We start from the raw sequence: 20484 nt of genomic DNA, 5'->3' as shown, positions 1-20484 counted from the left end.
TTTTCTGCATTCTCTCTTTCCAGATTTTGTTTTGATGGAAACCATGAGATGCATCAGAGCTTTGTGGCAGTAGGGCTGAGTCCACAGACTTTCTTATTCAGAGGGGAAAATGTCAGATTTTTATTTATCTTGACAAAAGTAAGGTTTCTTTAGAGAGAGTCCATTCTGAGTGTTTCTGATCTTGTCTCCATCATTTTGCTTGAGTATTTTAAGGCTGGGTGAGAATTGTTGCCATAATCATCTTCTTTTAAAGGTCTCTCCTGTTTTTGTCCTTTCTGTTTCAGATTTAGCCTTGGAATCTAATCCATCTGATCATCCCAGAGCAAGCACAATTTTCCTGAGCAAGTCTCAAACAGATGGTAAGCTAAGTTTTTTCCAATTCAAAAAAAGGCAGGAGAAAGCCTGGAAAAAATAACTGTTTATTTTAATTATGCATCTCAAACATTTATATTACTTCAATTCTTTCAAGGCATAGGGATTAATAATTTGTGTTTTTACACAGAAATACATTTGTAGGCTGCTTTACTCAACACTTAAAATCACTTGTTCTTCTGAACACTTAAATATCAGGAGATTTCAGAGACTTCATCCTAGTAGTCTCAAGGAGCAAGGCTTTCTTCACTGTGTAATTCAAGCTTCAAGCGGTGATTGTATTTTTATGACCAAGGACTGTTTTAAAAAATGCAAGGACAGTTTTCTGTAAGGAGTAATAAGCCTAAGCCATCAGTCTGTATCAGTTGCTTTTGACTATGTTGTTTTAAACTATTTGAGCAGGTTTTAGTAGCATAATTATTCTTGAATCTTGGTTTTAACTGCATGGATGTATTGGGATTTTCAGGTTTTTTGCAGAGCCCTTGTTTACTTGATAAAGCAAATTTTGAACAATTACTATAGCTTGTGCATTCCAAAATGCTGCTAAAAAGTGGAGGCATTTCTGTATTGAACAAGTAAAATAGAATTCTGACACAGTAAATTTTGAAGTTGCAATTAAAAAGGAGTTTAAGATTATTTTTTAAAATGCTTCTGTTCCTTTTATAGTTGATTCTTGAAGTTTTTTCTAAGTTGTTTTTCTAAGACAGTGTTGCACTTGGGACTGGGCATGTCGTGGGAAGCTGCAGAGCATCTTCTACCTTGGCATAGCTTTGCCTCAGAAAAGTAGACTTACTTTGACAGGTCTGTCAGTTGCAGTCCTGCTGTTCAGTTTTATGGCAAGTAGTAAAATTGTCAGTTGTATCAACTTCACAATGCTCAGATAATCTAAGAGCAGTGGAAGTAAGCACTAGCATGATTTTCTAAAAGAGGTGATATCAAAGAAATTTTAGGCATCTTTCATTGAGGCTTCTAAGGTCTGTCTTCAAACAGACAAAGAATGTGACCTGCATGTTTCAAACACCTCTTAGGTGAGTGCTGTTTAAGTTGCAGTTAGCAAGTTGACATAGTTTTTGAACACTGTAGTGCAGCATAGAAGTAATAGAATTAATATAAGTAAGTTCTCTCTCACTGAGATGTTATCAGGATTATGAGTTTCCATTTATGCAAAAAGAAGAATTTTGGATACTCTCTTCCAATTTTTAATTTTTCTAAGTATGTAAGAGAATGTGTCCTACTAACAAGTGGTTATGATCTCAGACCAAACCTTTAGAGCAGTCACCTGTCCAGGCAGGTCACATATGTATAGCTTTCTGCATGTTTGCAACTTTCAGTTCTCCTTTAAGAGCACTGTTTTAGTGCTACTGTTATAGCTGGAAGTTACACCTTACAGTCTTTTTGAAAAGCTGACACAGTTTATAATTACCAGATAACCTGGTTGCATTTATATGATAAATAGGCATAGCTTGTGCCAGCATCTTCTGTAGAATGAAATAGGTTTTTACCTTTTGCTGTGTAATAGGAGGAGTGAGAATACTTATAGAATGTTGGCACCCCACTTCCTCCTTGTGTCCCTTTGGCAGGCTCAGTGTGTGATGTTTTTACTTCTGATGGCTAAGTGTTTGCTGCTGGATGTTGGACATTGTCTATTTGAATTACCTGAAATAATCCAGTTTTTCATGAGGCACAGCATCTTTTCAAAGCTGAGACATTTTTCCCTTAGTGGGATGGGTAGAATTAGTTTTTAAAAGTACATGTAGACGGTTGGAGGTAGCATGTAGTTTACTAGCTTGATAAAACTCAGGTTTTTTTTCCTCAAACTACTTTTCCAGACACCTAAGGTCAAATTTGAAACTTCTAATACTCATGTACTTCCGAAGACTAGGTTAAAAGAATGACTTTATGAATGTAAATTGGGATTATATTTTAGAAACCTTTCAGTTCACATTCTTTCTCCCTCTTCCTAGTGCGAGAGAAGAGGAAGAGTAACCACATCAATCATGTAAGTAAAACAAATTCTTAGTGTGCTATATAGATGATATTTGCATGCTGGGACAAAGATAATTCAAGAAAACAGCTCTGGTAGTTCTAGGTATATAGTCCTACACATGGTCCAAATCCTCCTTAGCAAGTTAAAACTGAATTACTTTGTCTCTAAAAAATAAACAGGCAGGCACAGTATCACGGAGCATAGAATGATGTCAAGAGTCAGATTGATTATTTTTTCTTGTTGTATCAGTCTTGAGCATTTCATAACAGTAAATGAGAAAATAGAAGTCAAACTGCATATTTTTTTTTTTTAAACAAACTAAACCGGATTAACTTCTCATGTAAGATAACAAGTCTTAAAAATGATTTGCTGTTTGAGCATCACTGCAGGACTTATTGTGAGAAAGGTATCCAGCATGAAAAGAGATGATGAACAAACATTATCATCAGCATGATAAACAAAAGATTATATGTTAGTTTTAAAATCTGAAATGTGCTCTAAGCTGCTTCTGCAAATACTAGTTGGTTTTGGCACTTCATTTACAAAAAAACCCCAAGCCCAAAAATACCCACCAAAAAAAAAAAAAAACCCCACCACAAAAAAATGCCATGTCATTAATAAGTGCATAAAAAAATACTGACTAATAAAGTTAAGACCGGAAGTTATAAACACAAAGCTTAAAAACTACTGCCTAGCAAAGTGCCTACTGATAAGTTACTGGTAAGATAATGATATTTCAAGTCTGTTGTATTTAGTATGATTATGGGGAGGTGGATCCTATTTTTTTTATTGCTTTTCCTTCTATTTCAATTCCAGTTCCAGCTTTAGTCTGCCAGCAGCCAGGTGAAATGTGATTGTATTGTTTTTGCTGGCAAACTTCATCTGGAATGGGAAATATTCCCAGGCAGCCATTGCTGGGTGAAGGGTGCCACCATTTTCATTTGGAAGACTTTCAAGGTTTTAGACAAGGGATTTAAAAAGATTCTGGCAAAAACTAACAAATCATAAATTGCTTGATTAAAATCCTCCCTCAATTATGACGTCCCAGCTTTAGTGCAGGGCATTCTCTAAAAATGCTCAGGGAAGCCTGACTTTACTCTATACAGGAAGATTTCTTACAGTATAAAATCTACAGGATTAGGATACATGATGGAACATATTGCTAGCTCTAAATAGGAAAAGTAAGGGTCATAGTAGTACTTTATTTCCAGATCACAGATGCTAACAAGACAAAACCCCAAATGCGAAAGTGTCTTTACATGGAACAATACTGGATAACTAGAAAATGTAAATGTACAGGATATAAAACGGGGAGATGATGATTATGGAATTACAGGGAAATCTAATAAAGTACATCACAAGAGGGAAAACTGACTTGAACTGCAAGAATGGAATGGAGGAGAACTGAGAAAATGGGAGGACTTGCTACTTCAGCTGCAGCTATTTTTTCTGAAAATTACTTATCTAAAACCATCATGTTGTATGTTCCAAGGGATATTTATAAACCCATCTTGCACAAAGGGTGTCCTCAGGAACTTGATGTCTACAGGGTAGCTTATATAGCAGGAGCAATCATCTACAAAGACCTCGTCTCAGTAACTACTTGAGGTGTAAAGCCAGCATTCAGTGTGGTAAACCAGAGCTTACAGAATCCCTGTCCTTGAATGTATTCCGATTCTCTTCTTTTCCCCTAAGGTTTCTCCTGGGCAGCTTACAAAAAAGTACAGCTCATGCTCAACAATATTTATAGATGACAGCACCGTCAGTCAACCTAACCTTAGAAGCACAATAAAGTGGTAAGAACCATTTGTCATCAACAAGGGGCTGAGTAGCATTGCAAGGTTTATTTGGGATTTTGTGGTGGTCTTGTCTGTTCCAAAGCCAGTCACACACTTGAATGAGAGGAGCATGGCACTGCTTATTCAGGTTAGTCATGGAAGGGGTGTAGAGGTCTGGTTAATGATGACTGCTTATTTTGGTTACAGAGCTAAGGTACTGTTGTGTTTAAAAGTAGTTATTGTGCACTTGAGAATCTGAGGCAGTGCAGAAGTGTCAGCATTTTGGGGTTTAAAAGTGTATGTTGGTGTGGGGAGCTCAAAGGCTTTGCTTTGAAAGCCAAATCTAGAAACTCTCCATCTGGGAAAACTTTAAACGGATTTTGTATGGAGTTGCCAGAAAAGTTTGCAGGAGCATGTTTGCTACTTGCCAGTGGTATTAGTCTGCCCTCTAGTGGTGGATAACGGTATGTTGCTGGTTTTGGTTTTAGTTCTAGCCGGTCTACTTTTTCTTTGTAAGTGAGTTTGATAATTATTTAGTCTTCTTGGTTCCCCAATAGAAATGGCTGTTTGCCCTGTTGTTCTGGGTACCACAGAGTCAGTTCTTTGTGCATAGACAATAACAGCCAAGAACTGAGAAGAGAATTCTACTGTGCTTGAAGGGAAAGGAAGGCAAAGTAGCTTCAGGCCCAGAAGGCTTTACTGTTTTAACAGTTAGTAAAGTTTGGAAATGTCTAAGTTGATTTGTAGCTTTAAAATTTGGTTTCAAACAAAGGTATCTAGCATGTCACTCCTTTTCTAGAGAAAAAAGGTGGTGCTTGTGCCATTTTGAAGTGGTCTACAGCTGGTAACAGATCGGAGCTTGCCCATGATGGATTCCTGTGATGGCCATGTTCTTGTTATCACTGCCAGCAAAGAATCTGAAATTTGGCCACAGTAGATAAGCATGAATATGAAATCTGTTGCCTTACGTGACTCAGCAGAGACTGAGATCTGTTGTTCTTTCCTGCTTGGATTATGCTGGCATAGTATCGTAGATACAGAGTTAAAACATTGGCAGAATCTCTACAATTGTATATGTAACATCAAACAGAACTTTTATTGTATTTTAGTTGTGAATAGTCCATATTTTCAATAAATGTTGCCTAATCAGGCAATGAAGGTGTATGTTTAAAATGTGGCATAACGTTATTTTATGGCGTAAGTATCTGTACAATGAATGTATGAGCAGTTTGGCTAGCAAATTTGATTTGGCCAGTTTCTCTTCAGGCAGGTAAATGAATGTGGAAGTAAGCCAATACATAATGGATTCTGAACATTTTGCCCTGAATAACAGCTTTTGCAATGAAATGATGTGCCCAGAATATGCTTTGTTAAGTCTTTTCTTTCTTTCTCCTTTTTTAGTGTAACATTAGCAATATTCTACCATATAAAGAACAGGTGAGTGAACTTTTTTTTCTGAAATACAACAACTTTCTTTTTGAGCCAGGGATGATAAGGTCTTGGTCACTTCAGTAACAGCTAGTTGAAAAATCTGACACTTCCTGTTGCATCTGCTTTCTCTTTGTACCCGCTCTTCTACTGATATGGAAGGGTCAGTATACACCCATCCAATGGCACATACTGCATTGAGAATGAAGCATAAAAAGACAAAACAGGGGGAGCACAGAAAATACACTTAACTCACCACAAATCAGCCTTTGGACTTGGTTTAGCTTTTCCTGAAGCAGAGGTATAGATTAGTATGGATGGGTGAAGGAACACTCAGTCCCATGCACAAACAACCCTTGCCATTATAGCTAGTTACAGTGTATGCTTCAAAATTACAGCTGCCTTTTTGAAATATATGCTATTATTGAGACAGTTTCACATTTTGAGGGAGAACTGTACTAAGCATAATATGAAAACATTGATAGCTATTCATTGTTTAGCTTCCTACATATTCAGCTCTAAGATATCATTAAATGCTTTGCAAAAATACATGTTAACTTCATATCATATTACAGAAAAAGCTGAGCTATGAAATACATCTCTTTATCCACTTTAATGAATAATACTTTCTAGTGGAGCATAGCATTACCAAATAATTCTTGTTGCTAAAATGGAGGTTTTTACTTTGTAGAGATTCTGACAGATCATTGGATATTTTTGATGAAAAGTCTCATCCTCTCACAGTAAGTGTTAATTTTTGATCCTCTGAGTGTGTATCAGCATACATATTTTTTAACATCTTGGATTTGTATTCTGTAAGTCATAAAAATGTCTTAGCACTAGGTCACAGTCAAATTGATCTTAAATTGTATCTGTATATGTAATACACAGTGCAAACAGTGTTCTCTAGACTGTTGATATCAGCTACATCATGAACAGGACCCAGTCCTTCTAAATGTTGCAAAGTAAATTTAGTTTTCTATCCTTTGACTATAAATAGAAAGGAAGCACCTGATGATTCTTGCATATTTTGTATCCAGACTTTCTTGTCTAAGTACTTTCTTCCCCTCTTCAACACTACTTTAATTAAAAGTCTTTCCTATTTATTTAGGAAGACGTGGTTAATGTGCCTAACCTTTTAAATGACTGTGAACAAGGGAACATAGTACATGTAGCATGTTGCAAAGTAAGAGACAGTGTGTTCGGTCTTTAAAAAGACTGAAGGCAAAATTTTAAAGCTAATATGATTTTAATGTAACTGTTCCTGGTACACCTTTTAGGACAGTCTTTCAGATACAAAACCTCAGTATAGGCAAGCTCAAGTGTAGAGTGTCCAGTTTGAGCACTACCAGCTTAATGACTGTCCTACAGAACCATTTCCTTTGTTTTTCACTTGGAATTGATTTAGCAAAGCTCTAGTGGCTTCAAAAATTTGGTTTGCTCAGGGACTTACCTGAGGGAATGCAGCTTAATCTATCTCACAGATTTAGCTTGTTATTTCAAGTGTGTTAGAGTTTCATCCCTAAATGTGACCCATTGTGCTAGGAATTGTACACTGAATAAATACAACCCTTTACTTGATGAAAATAATGAGCTGCTTCAGAAGAGCTATATGGAAGAGTTCCTGCATGGATTGTGGGGCTTCAAGAGAAAAGTATGATTCAAAACTGTTTTGATTACCTGAATCTGTTGTTTCACATGGAAAATTGTTTATGTGAGATGAACTTCACTTCATCAGACAATTTCTTTTCTTTATTTACTAACCTGGTATCTTTTTGACCCTATGATACAGCCTACCTTCTATTTAATGAGTATGACTATTGGAAAATCCTTGTGTCCTTTAGGAAACACTTAAGAGTCTCTTCGATCTTACTGCAATATATGGACAGAAATATAGTAGGGCTGTATGCTATACTTCTGAGGGGAAAGATACAAATGGTTTGTTAGTTTCTATAGCAGTGGGATTTTTGCTGGATATCTGCAGTTCCTTCAGAAAGGTTAATACATGGAAGACATCTTTGACCACCTTCAAAGATTCAGTCACAAGGAGTCCAAATCCAGGCTCTATTGACCCTAATATGAGAAGTAACAAATCCCAAGTTACCAGCATAACAGAGCTTAATTGCAAATACCAGTCCTTTCCTCCTCGGTTCCAGCCAGGAAATGCATACTTCCAGCTTTTGTACTGCTCATAGTGCAGGAATTATGCAAGAGAGATCCTGCTCATGTTATTCCCACTTCTACTCAGTGAGAAGAAAAGCCTGTGTGGCTTGTTGCTTAAAGTCTGTTGTTTAAAGTCAATATTAAGTAAACTAGATTCTCAGTAACGGAGAGAACTTTCTTTCAGCGGGAAGAAGTTCCAGATGATTACTACAAGCATGACCCTGATCACAAGCACATCTACCGGTTTGTTCGGACACTTTTCAGTGCTGCACAGCTGACAGCTGAATGTGCAATAGTGACGCTGGTAAGAGATGCCTGATTATTGAACTTGAGCTTTTGGAAGACTTTTTTTTTTCTTCCCCTCAATGAGTCAGCTGGGCTGAACTGACATTTAAACTCTTACAGTATCTCATGAAACCTTGTTAATAATGAAGACGCTGTACAAGTGAGTTTTGGAAGATTTCTAAGGAGTCACAGAAGTGGTTAATTAAAAAGGCACTTACTTTTCTATATATGAATATGTAATGCTTAATTACTTGTCCAATCACACTGTTTCATGACATAGAACTTGATGAAGGAACCTTGAGAAAGTCAGAACAGTGGAACACCATAAACAGTGGGGTATGATGAGATCAGACACAAAGACATCTTTTATTTCAATTGTGTGGAAGGGAAAATGGGACTTTGAGTTCATATTAACCGGAACAGTGCAAGTAACTGGTTGAGGATCAGTAGTGCAGGAAGTCCGGAAGGTAAATGTTCTCATTATTAAGGTTTTCAATTATTGCCACCTTTCTGTCAAACTTGTTTTTACTCAACCAATGAGTCTGCAGCTTTTTTCCCCAGTGACATCGAGGTAGGTGCTTGGGACATAAGAACAATAGTAAGAAAATAATCTCATTACAGTTTGTTGTTTGGTTTCAGAAAGCAAGGTAGATAAAATAAAAATGATTACGATACTGATTATGTATATACACACAAGTACATGCATATACAGACATGTATATGAAGGGAAAGAAAAAACCACAACCTGTATAACTGCTGCACTAAACAATCTCTTAAACCGCAGTGTGTGGCATACTAGCCTTCAGTCTCCATTGTGGCTTCTCCAAAAGACAATGTGGAAATTAAGGAAACTCATCTTGAAGGACTCTCTTAAGTAAGGAAATAAGTAATTGAAAAGGCCGAATAGTTAGAAACGCTGAAAGTACTTAGAGGTTTTTGCTTTTGCAGAGACATGGATACAATTTTAACAGTACAAGATGATAGCTAACCCTGGGCAATCTACCCATTTACAAAAAAGAGAGTTTAAGTGAATTTTACCGCTAGATGGCTCTGTTACTATAGGAACGCCTTTAGTTCACTTGCAGGCTGCAAGCAGAGGATGGAAAGAAAAATGGGGAGACCCTAGTAATAAAGATTGATCCTGCCCTTAGACCCGCACTCACTAGTTTATGTGGACTTAGTTGAGGGAACAGAACATTAAATTCAACTATCCAAATTTGAAAGTGCAAATTACTGTGTTGTTCATTACAAAGGTGTGAAATAGTGGAAGACTTTTAAGGAAGGGATTGATTCAATGTCTGTGGGCTGATCTGAGATTACATGGGAGGAATAAGTAAAAGTCCAAGATATATCTTTAGCCTTGGGTATCTTTCACTATCTAAGCAGTTGCTGATGTAGATGAAAGCAGAGGGTGACGCTGTTGTAGGTGAAGGATTGAAGTCTCTTTACAGAATGAAGTAGGAATAGCACTATAACACCTTTCATTGTGGAAAGATGATTAATGCAAATTAATGCATCTTTGTCCCATGCCTGGAGATCACAGTGCAGGTTTTAGCACTTCCTATTAAGCTGCAAGTGCTGAACCTTAAACGTGATGAAAGGCAAGTGTGATGTTGAGTGATTTACTATCCCAGATAGGCCCTAATGAAAACTTGTCAATGACTGCATGACTCGGTGATGGAAAGAACTCTGTCAGTATCTCCCTGAAACAGCAGTGCTCACCCTGAAACAGCAGTGCTCATTGCTTGCTCAGAACTGATTCTTCAGTATCTTTGTTGTATACCTTGGTAGTCCAGTTCTTGTGTTACAGTAAAAAAATGGAATCTGTAACTCCTGAAAGTTTGGCTGCTAAAGCGGAAGTAGTAGTCACTAATACTTACTTCGACATACTTAGTGGTAATAGTAATATTGGATAAAATAGTAATACTGGATAAAATAGTAATATTGGATAAAATAGTAATACTGGATAAAATAGTAATATTGGACTGGCATGCTTGCTGCTGAGAACTCAGTTCTAGGTCCTAATTGCACACCTGAACTGTTGTTTGGTTTTGTTTTGCTTTTTTTCCCTTTCTATTAGGTTTATTTGGAAAGGCTTTTAACCTATGCAGAGATTGACATATGCCCTAGTAACTGGAAGAGGATAGTCCTAGGAGCTATTCTGCTGGCTTCTAAAGTCTGGGATGATCAAGCTGTGTGGAACGTGGATTATTGCCAAATATTGAAGGACATCACTGTTGAGGACATGTAAGTTGCAAGGTTGGGTAATCTGCAGTGGTGGGTTTTTGGGGTTTTGGGTTGTTTGGGTTGATGGGGTTTGATGGGGTTGGTTTTTTTTGAATGGCAATTGTTTGGATCATACTGGAAAAATGTTTGTCTCTTGTGCTGTGATATATGTACATGATGTCCGGCCTCATTCCCTTTTTTAACCTAGGAAACTTTGGATAACCCTACTCTGAGACAAATCTGTGTTAGTATTTCTTATGACTTGGGTGAGTAACTTCGAAGTTAGTTTTCTGTACCTTCTTACAGCCAAGGGATGAACCATGGGACTGGCTGCTTATTACCAGTATTTCTTTTGCATTGGTATAACTCTAAAGTGCCCAATTCATAGTCTTATCAACATTCTTTTGTCAAAGAAAAAAGTGAACTAAATTTGTTCCCTGCCTTTTCTAGTTTAGAATTTGAAAAACTGCAGGGTGTAAGCCATGATTTGTGTCTGCTCTTGTATCCAGCTAAGGCCTAAATATCTCCAGGTCTGAATTCCTAGCTGCTGCTGGCACGCAGGTCGCAGGTGTCATTTGTGTTGGGATCTGTCACTGCATCTGTTACATCCAGCTGCTGCTACACTTCATTCTCTTTGGATGAGTTCTTAGACATGCCTACAGTGCTGAGAACAAAATCCTCAGTTTTGCTACTGCTTGTTTATGTAAGGCTGATCCTTGTATATATTCCTGTCCCAGATGTATATTTCAGCTTTTTAGGAATTTTGAATCTGCTGTCTTGTCTTGGTGCCTTAAGCCCTACAATTTCTGCATTTCAGAGGATGTTCATCTGTGTGGCTCTGGGCTCATACTACAGGCTTGGAAGCATGTTTATGTAGTGTGGCTTTGGCCATTAGATGTGTTAAATTCTTTCTTGCAAAGTTTCGTGTCTGAGAGCTTTGAGATGTCAATATTATCATTTTAATTTTATTTGCCAGCTTCTTCCCCTATGTCCTTTGTTATCACAGTGGTAGAAGTGCTAGAAGGCTAAGTTAGTATCAGGCTTTCTGGCCTTAATAATCTTTGTGATAGGTTTTATGTAGTGTTGAGTTTTATCATGCTGCTGTGCATGCGTCCAGGCCTATGTAGTAACAGCCAGTTCTAGTACAGGAGCAGACTGAGGTGGCAGAGGTTTGCACACAGTGCTGTAAGGCTACTTCTGTGAGAGAGTCTGTTCTTGCCCCAGGCTCTCTTCCCTGGATTCAGCCTAAAGCTAATGTTTAAAATATAGTAAGTAATTATTTATCTGGGACACTTTAGGAGAAGTATCCAGTTTTCTTCCCTTTGGGGGTGGAGCAGCATTTCTAAAAATGCAGGAGTTATCTGCATTAAACCACTTTTTGTTATTCAAGTTATTTCATATCACAGACCACAAACATAGTATCTCATATTATACATACCCCCTTGCTTGGGAGTTCTTTGTCTCCAAATGCAGGGCTGTGCCAACCCTGCTTTCAGGAAAGCATAATTGGTGTTTTTATACAATGTGCATCTTCACTCAACCTGGCTCAGAGTGCTCATCTGTCTGAGGAACATACTTGAAGCCTTGCTGCAAATAACTCTGAGATGGCTGAAGTGGGGTCAGCGACGCTGGGAGTGCTGGAGTATACATCTTGCTCTTTTTGATGTCTCCTCTTCTAGTCCTATTTGGGACAAATCAAATTGATAGCACTGAAAATATCTGTAACAAGCAGGATGTTTATTCTCTGTTGCTGATGCTGGGTCTCCTGAAATTGTCAGTACTTACTTTTTCAAAGCAGTGATGCTGGTAAGAAAAATAGATTGAATTTAGGCATATTTTTTCCTCCAATTTGAAGATGGGATTTTTGTAATCCTGTCTCATTTGAAATTATTTAGACCTTTGAATTTAGGTATGGGCAGAAACTTTACAACCCCTTACTGACAGTGGACATGTGGTGTCCGTCTCAGGCCCCACATTGCTGCAGCTTGGCAGGCTCCACTGCTCCTGAGTTGGATAACATCACCATAACTGGGACTTCGGAAAACTGCTTAAAATACTCAGCAAGATTAAGGTTATAAGTCTACTTCCAATTAATAGCTGGTACTATAGTTAATTTTCAGGTTTTGTACTTCCAGTATTTTTTAAAATGGTCACTTAATGATGAGCATTAGATGTTCTGAATACAAGTGTTACTGAGAGAAAACAATTGGCAAAGGAGTTCCTTCTAACATTGGAGATGGCTGGTGGTGCTGCAAAAAACATCCACCCACAATGCCAGCAGCTCCCCAGCTAAAGGTTGCTTGGCAGGACTCCGCCAGGTATCATTGCCTGGGTGGACCATTCCTGTGCAGTAAAGGCCTGTCTACGAGGACTGGTGGCAAGTTTTGTTTGTGAACTTTCTGTGAATCTTCCTCTTGGCTCTACATATCTAGAGTGATCTCACTAACCTGGTGGGTATTCTTGTTGAGCCACTTCAAGCAGAGCATGGGAGTAACACCCGGAGTTGCTAAAAGGGTTTAGATCTGGTTTAGTTCACCCAGTTTGCAAATCTGTGTGTATATGTGCAAGCCAGGCACCTCTTCTGAAGGCAGCACAGGTTCACCTGGTCCCCACCAAACACGCTCTCCTTACTGCGTAAAGACACTTGTGTGGCAGCCCAGCCTCACAACTCTGTTAGTAGTGTGAGCTGTGTGGCTCTCACAAAAACTGTTAGTGGGTTAAAGTTTATTAAAGGACACATGATCCAAGCCTTACGACTGGCAGATGAGTTCGTTTGCCTTTGCCTCTTCCTACTCAACACAGGTAAAGTGTTCATCTTACTTTTTTCTATCACAAGCCCTTTCTTAGGTAAGTTTTTTTACTGAAATGGGGTGGCTTTTTTTGTTTTGGTTGGGCTTTTTTTCTTCAGGGGGTGTCTCTGTTTTTGTTTGTTTTACTTATTTCTAATGGGGAAAAAATCAAAGGAAATTAAATAGATATTTGGAAGTCATCCTTTGTCAAAACTTGCTTGCTTTGATGAGAGTGAATCCATAATCACTGAAAAATTAACTGTGCAGCTGCTAATCTTGCTATGATTGCCTGTAAGGAGACACACACGCTGTCCATTCTTTTGGCTACATATATTTGTAAATAAGGCACAGAAAACACATGGGCATTATCCTTTGCCAGGTTTTAAACCACTGTTAATAGACTTGTTAATCCAATGAAGAATTGTATTTTTAAAGAATTAAAATGTATTAGCCTAGTGAGTACAAAAGGGGCAGTGAAGAGCATTTATTCATAGGGTAAATCAAGCTCTGATCAGCTGATCATCAAAACATTATCTGATTTACATTTCTATAGGCTTACGACCATATGAACAGGAAATTAATTTTGGCACTAGGTTCAATGCTACTCAAGTCCACTATGCTAAAAACAAGCACAAAGCCGCTATTCATGTCGAGACCCACCATCCAATACAGGACACAACCTGTATTTAATAATAATTTTATAATTTCCTTGATTTATCTCCCCTCCTCTGCCAGGTAAAACATCTGTTCTAAAAGCTTCCCAAGAGCAAGAACATCCTTGGCACTGAAATTGTGCAGCTTACCTTCTGGTGTACTCACAGCTGGCCCATAAAGCTGCTAAATGCTGTTGAGACAGGTCTGCTACCAGTAGGAACAGTCACTGAGTTAGTATTGAACTGAACTGCTTGGTTTGGGTACCACCCGTTTCTTTTGGGTTAGCGTGTAAAACACTGTTTTTTCCTCTCTGGAGCATCTCTGATGTAACTAACCACAGTACAGTAGCTGAAGCAGCCTTTTCATGTCATGGCGCTCTCCCCACTTTCTTCCAAGTATTTTGCCCACTGAAAACAGACGAGTGAGTAAAAACTGGACAGTGCCCTTTGACACAGTACTTTGTTATCCTGCCTAATGCTATTGAGGAGAAAATTCCTTCTCCCACCTAATGCTGCTTATTTATTTATTTATTGGAGATGAATCCATGTTGCTTCAAGAGGCTTTTTTCTGTGAGATAATAGCAGCAGCTCTTCATAGATCCATTTGTTGCCGTGGTGATCTGCCTACTCCTTTTGTTAGTCCGCCTCTACTTCAATAAACCCCCTTCCTGTTATCAGCCTGGTGAAAATGTCTGCAAGTTCTTCAGAGCTAATAAACAGCATACATCATTCCTTTCATCTGATCACTATAGTGTGGGGCCGTACGAGAGTGAGAATGGCACATGAATTGTACAGCTGCACTAATGGAACTCCGAAGAATGAACCTCCCCGGTCAGCCAAGCGAGTGCACGACAGGGCACTACCTTTCTCTCTGAGCTGGAGGTGCCAGGACTCAAAAGCTGCACCTTGTTTTGAGCACCGCTCTCTCAAAACTAATAAGGCAGAGCTCTTGATGACTGTTTCAAAGGTGCTGGTTTTAAAACCAAGCTTGAGGTCTCTTCAGTGTTTTCAGCCAGCTAAAACAATCTTTCTTTCCTTTGTCTTCTGTCCCTTACACCTCCTAGGAACGAGATGGAAAGACACTTCTTGGAGCTACTGCAGTTTAATATCAATGTTCCTGCCAGTGTTTACGCCAAATACTACTTTGATCTTCGCTCCTTAGCCGATGACAATAACCTGAGCTTTCTGCTGGAGCCTCTCAGTAAAGAGAGAGCACAGAAACTGGAGGTAATGGTCTGAGATTGGCTGAGCAGGGGACTCTGTATGTGTAGTAAGAGCATCTGTTGCTAATCATGTTAAGTGGCAGTTAGAAAAACTAAAAAGCTTTTAAATTAGTATATTACAGGCTAATTTAACCCCTTTATAACTACAGTTAGTGCTTCTAAAACCATGCCTAGGCTAAGCTAGTATTCTGAGGAAAGGAAGGGACAGAGATTACAGAAGTGTAGCAGATCACAAATAAAATGGATGTTATTTTGGGAACTGTAGCTCAGCTAGGCTACTTAAGATTGAAAGGATTAGTGTCATATGTAATGGATTGTCTGTCCTTCCCTGGTCACAGTCTGTATTCCAAGCACCTAGAGACAGTCACACTCAGACCTTTCTTTCTAAATACTACCAGCTGAAGGTTTCCCACTGCATCCCACTGGACAGCTGCTTTTAGATTTAGAGGGAACACTTTTAACTGCTCTCATGGTTTAATAAACCATTTGTCTGGGGACAGCTGCAGAACTAATATGTTTCTTTTCACAACTTTCAGAACCTCACCTTTCCAAAGAAATGTAGCTTTAAGATAAAACTTTGGAATAGCCCCTTCTTAGGAGTCCTTCAGAATGCCCAGAGGAGTGTAAACACACATTACTGGCCCTTTCTGCTCGATGGGAAAGGCTGCTCTGCTCTTCTCTGAGTCCCCTCAGCCTTCTTTGGTATGAAGGCTCATGTTAAAATCACTTGTACTTTTGCAGAGTCAGTTTTCCTAGTTGCTGGAGATATGTAAGACATTTTGAAAACAGCTAAATTACCTGGGTTCCCAGGCAAAATTTCTTGTTGGATCAATGCAACCTTTCATCTGTCCAGGTTTAATTGATGACTCCGCATGTTGTTTTGTTGACCTTTCAACAAAGGCATTACCGCAGGCCCTGTGTACACTGATACCATAGCCCCTTTCAAAGAGGGGTGTGCTACGGTATTCTTGGCTTATATTGTTCCATTGTCCACCCCCAATAATTCTGCCAAGTGCCAGGTTTTTCTGTTTCATCAGAAGTGGCTGAACTTTGGGAATAAGTGTGATCCCTCCTGGTCCTTTGGAATGATAGGTATGATATGCCTGCAAATTCCTCGATTTAAAGTTAAGCAATGCAACTCTTCTGCTTTGTCTCACCCTTGTTACTTGCACTTTAAGCTAACACTGTCACTAATTGTAAATGTGGTTGTAGGGCAGTTCATATTCCACAGGAAATTGTTTACTGAACTGCTCAGTGCCCAGGCATAAGTGGATGATTTACAGATTGTGAGCCTGTTTTGTTTTTTCTTTGCTGGCATTTGGGGGCTTGGTATTTAAAACCAGAGTAATTTTCAGTACAGTGTGTGATTTGCCGTAATGCACTTACTAATGTGTGTAAATGGGAGATTTGGGGGTTGATTCTAAATGTGCTAAATATTTAAATTCTGAAATTTTTAGTTCTGCCTTTTGGTTAGAAGCACACGAGCAGTCGATAGGAGCCTGTATGAAGCAGTGAATTAGTATTCCAGGGATTGAAAAGTGATTTACACCATATGGGTGACTGGGGCTAAATATGTCAACACAGGTTGCGTTATGATTGATGTCCTAGCATTAAAACAGGATGGAGAGTCTGTCTGGTCTTGCAGCGGGAGCTCATGCAGCCAGTGTCTTAAAGAATGCCACTCTTGAGCCAAATGCATGCCTCCAGAAGGTCGGCAGAAATAAATGTAAATAATTATTTTAAAATACACTTAGAAGTTTCTTCATGCTCGGAGTGCTTTTCACCTTTTGAACTTCCAGAACACTGGGCTGTGCTGAATGGGTGCTGTCTTAAAGGGAAGGTGTAGGCTTGTAGCTGATGGCAGGATTCTGAAAGTTCATCTGGTGATAGGTGGTAAATTATTAATGGAAGTAAGTGTTCAGGACTGAAATTCAGTTCAGCCTGTTATTACAAGTATCCTTATTTATTTGCACTGATAACGCCTGAAGGCTCCAATCAGAAATAGGCCTTGCAGGGGAGGATACATGGTGGTTTCTGGTCAACCACGTGTTATTAGGATTTAAATAATGAAGCTTGTTGCTAGAATAGCTGCACCAGGATGAAGGCTGCTTGACTAGCTAGGTAGGCAGAGCAGAGGCAAGCCAGTAAATGGTGAAAAAGCAGTTAAATACTAAGTTGCCCACATGTGCTGGTACTTAACAGCTGTATTGAAGTGCCATGGCTATTGCTGTCACATTGAGCAGTGAGCTGCCCTCCCTTCTCAGACCTCTTCAGGAACCTGATCGTGTGAGTGATCCCAGGAAGAGCATACTGGGGGCAAGGTGTAGAGGAAGTAAAGGCAAAATGGACATCTGAGTAGAACTTCACTTGCTAGGCTCATTTGCACTGAATGGCCAAGGACACAGTGCCCGACGGAGTGCAGAAACCTTTTCAGTTTCACCCTTTTCTCTTACAGAAATGGCTGTGTGTACATTTCTGTACTGTTAAAACCTGGTGCTGTTGCGTGCACCAGACCTAGCACCTAGGTGCAATTTTGCACATAACTTCCACAGACTCATGGGTGTGAAATGGATCCAAATTTTCCATTAGATAGACTAGTAAAAGAATGAAGATACCTGGAAATGGAAACCACTCACCTTCTTTATGTCTTGCTTCCTGATGGATAGGGTTCTTGCTAGAATGGGGACAGACCCCTTTAATATTTTCCCTCCAAAGTAGTTCTTGTTTACTCTCATTCTAGGTAAAAAAGATAGTAGTGTGACTGCTATAGAGTGCCTGCTCTGTTGGCATTACGCTTGTAAAAGCTCCCTTGAAATGTTCACACTTCTCTAACGTATACTTTTCCTTTTGTATCTGAACATGGTATCCAGGCTATCTCCCGGCTGTGTGAAGACAAATACAAAGACTTGTCAAAAGCTGCTATGAGACGATCTTTCAGTGCTGATAACTTAGTTGGTATCCGCCGTTCTAATGCCATCCTCTCCTGAGGAGAGAGAAAGGTGCAGCACCATGAACCAGCATCCATGTGAATCGGAGGAATACCACCACTCCATGCACACAAGCCAGTGGTGATGGTGTCTTCCAGCAAGAGGAGGAGAGGAGGGTAAACTAGCCAAGGGAGCCCAGAGCTTGAGGAGCATACTTGGTGCAAAAGACAAGACCTTTGTCAAAGCAACTCTCTCCTCCTTCTAATGTATCCAGAGGTGCAAAAACAAACTTCTCTCCTTCTCTCCCCCACAGATGTTTGCTTACTATGTAGGCCTATAGCTGTGAACTCTTGAGGTTTTTAATAATAAGTAGTTTTAAATTTTAGAATTTAAACATTAACCACATGACTATAGTTACAATGTTCTTCCCTCCTCTCCCTGTCATCCAGAGTCTCACTGCATTTGTATTTCAGGTCGATGCAGTGTTAACAAAAACAAAACATGGGACTCTTAAAGTATAAAGCCACTCTGGAGCTGAAAACAGTAGCATAGGCACGTGTTGATGGCTTTTCCCTGGTTTGGCTACTAAAGCTGCTATTATTGGTGATCTGTTCATAACCAAGAAGCTGCCCAGCAGGAAGGAATTCCAACTCTGCACCCACAACTTCACTCCAGTAGGGATTGTCAAAAGACTTTGAATGTTTTGACTGGGAGCAGAGATATGGGTTTATGTATTGTTAAAATGTATAGGGTCCATGCTGCATTTCTTGTGAATTATGGTGCTTCTCTCATTTTCTAATACTTGTATTGCTCTGGAAGAGGCGCAATCTGTATATTTTTCTGAGGCATTGAATGAGAAAGGTGGTTTGGAAACAACATCACCATCCCAAACAGTGTAGCAATCCAGTGGTGAATGGCATGTGTGCAGCACTGCTTCTCTGAGTTCTACTGCAGATCTCTTGTGCTATATACAGTGGAGTTCCTATAGCTGATATTGTGCATCCATCTGGCTCTCCTTGGGTTTTTGTTTCCTGGGAGGGATTTACATTCATAATGAGACAGTAATGAGTTTGAGAATCCTGGACTACCTAACAAGGTAGATGGGAAAATATTGTGTTCAATGAAAAGCTTTCTATAAACCCTATTTTTTACTTTTTATTTTTTTTTCCAAAGTGAATTTTATCTTGTGCAGCTGCTCTAGAGGCTTGGGTTTTGCTCTTTCTGAGACTTTGGAATGGAGCTTACTTTCAGGCTCTGAAACTGAACTCTAAACAGGATAAGTATTCTTAGACTCTTCCTGTCACAGGTCTTTGTAGTATCTTCCCTTCTTGGATCCAAATAGATTCTAGGCAGTTAGTCCTAGGAGCAGATCTCCCTCCGACTGGCACGGGTTTTGTGCACTTCCTCTTCCAGCCAAGGCCCAGAAACTTACACTGAACAGCAGCAAGTCCAGATGCCTTTGGGAGTGGGGCTGCTGGAGTGTAGTCATCAGTTGGGCTGCACCCAGCTGTTAGTGATGCATACAGCCTTTTGCGGTGTGCAAATAGGGCAGCCCCTGGCTCCCAAATCCATGGAACTTGGCACTTCAGGTATTGATCACAGTTCAATTTTGAAAATAACGCTACATCTTCAGGTGGTTTTCCTTTCTCATGTTTGTATTAAAAGAAAAGCTAATAAACTCTATTTTAATTAAGTCCAAGGTGAAATGTGTCTTCTGTAGAGTGTCTGATTTCAGTCCCCCTCACAAGCAGCTGTGGCTGGGCAGCTTCTCTCCAGTATGAAAACAGAGAGAAGAACCCCCAGTGGTGTGAGTTAAGGCCCCTCCATTCCCTGTACCAGCCCTTGGCCTTCATTTCATCACAGTGACTTGCGAATGTCTGGGGAGCCAGCAGCAGGGCTCATTTGGTGATCGTGGGGCAGGATTGAGGGGTGGTGGATGTGCCTGGCTGTTCCACATGTCCTTGGGACATAGAACTGACTTGGGCTGCTCAAATAAGTACTCACTGACAGGTTCTTTGCACTCAAATGGCCTTCAAGTAGGGGCAGCCTTGCTGGAGATAGTTTGATGTTTTTTAAGTCCTCCCTTGAGGAACACTAAAGGGGAAGCTACAAGTGACCTAATTGCTAATGAGCTTTTCTTCCCCTTTACACTGCAATGTGCCTTCAACTTTATGCAATCAGCCTGATGCACTTTGCTGTGAGCTGGCACATGGCCTCTGCAAATGCAGCCATTCAGCAGTGGGGTGCCCAGCAGAAACATGGGGTTGTCATTGACCCTTTTTTGCCAAGTGGGATGGAGGCTATTCCTGCTTATCTGGTGGCAGGTGAATGGCAGCTGCTTCTGCAGTATGTCCTGCAGGAGACTACTGCGCTCAACTTCATTTTGCCTGGCTTTAGTTGTAGTGCAGCATAGCCCAGAGCACGTTGTCAATAGCATTTTGCTCTGTTCAGCAGACACTAAGCAGGGCTCCACTACACCTCAGCTTCTTGAGAGGGAAAACAGCAATTCCATTTCACACTCTGGTTCCCCCTCCCAAAAGAGTTAGATTCTGGAAAACGCAGCTAGTGGATTTCTTAGGTAAACACTAAAAAGTAAACCATATGGCTCCCTTCTGAAGGGAGGAGCAGTGATGGTGTTTCAGAAGGAGTTACA

General features: G+C 39.8%; 1 protein-coding gene across 1 annotated transcript; it reads left to right on the top strand.

The window, feature by feature from the left end:
- Positions 1-253: 253 nt before the first annotated feature.
- Positions 254-19524, top strand: CCNYL1 (cyclin Y-like 1; the record flags this gene model as incomplete). Its single annotated transcript, XM_010009199.1, has 9 exons — positions 254-359; positions 2337-2371; positions 4055-4155; positions 5539-5574; positions 6257-6308; positions 7913-8032; positions 10094-10260; positions 14746-14908; positions 17775-19524. Coding segments are annotated over 9 exons (897 nt in total), but the record flags the coding sequence as incomplete, so codon positions are not given.
- Between the last annotated feature and the right edge of the window lie 960 nt (positions 19525-20484).

Source organism: Nestor notabilis, unplaced genomic scaffold (assembly GCF_000696875.1).
Source record: "Nestor notabilis isolate BGI_N333 unplaced genomic scaffold, ASM69687v1 scaffold25942, whole genome shotgun sequence".
In the NCBI taxonomy this organism is placed as follows: domain Eukaryota; kingdom Metazoa; phylum Chordata; class Aves; order Psittaciformes; family Psittacidae; genus Nestor; species Nestor notabilis.
This window is presented reverse-complemented; position numbering and strand designations above follow the sequence as displayed.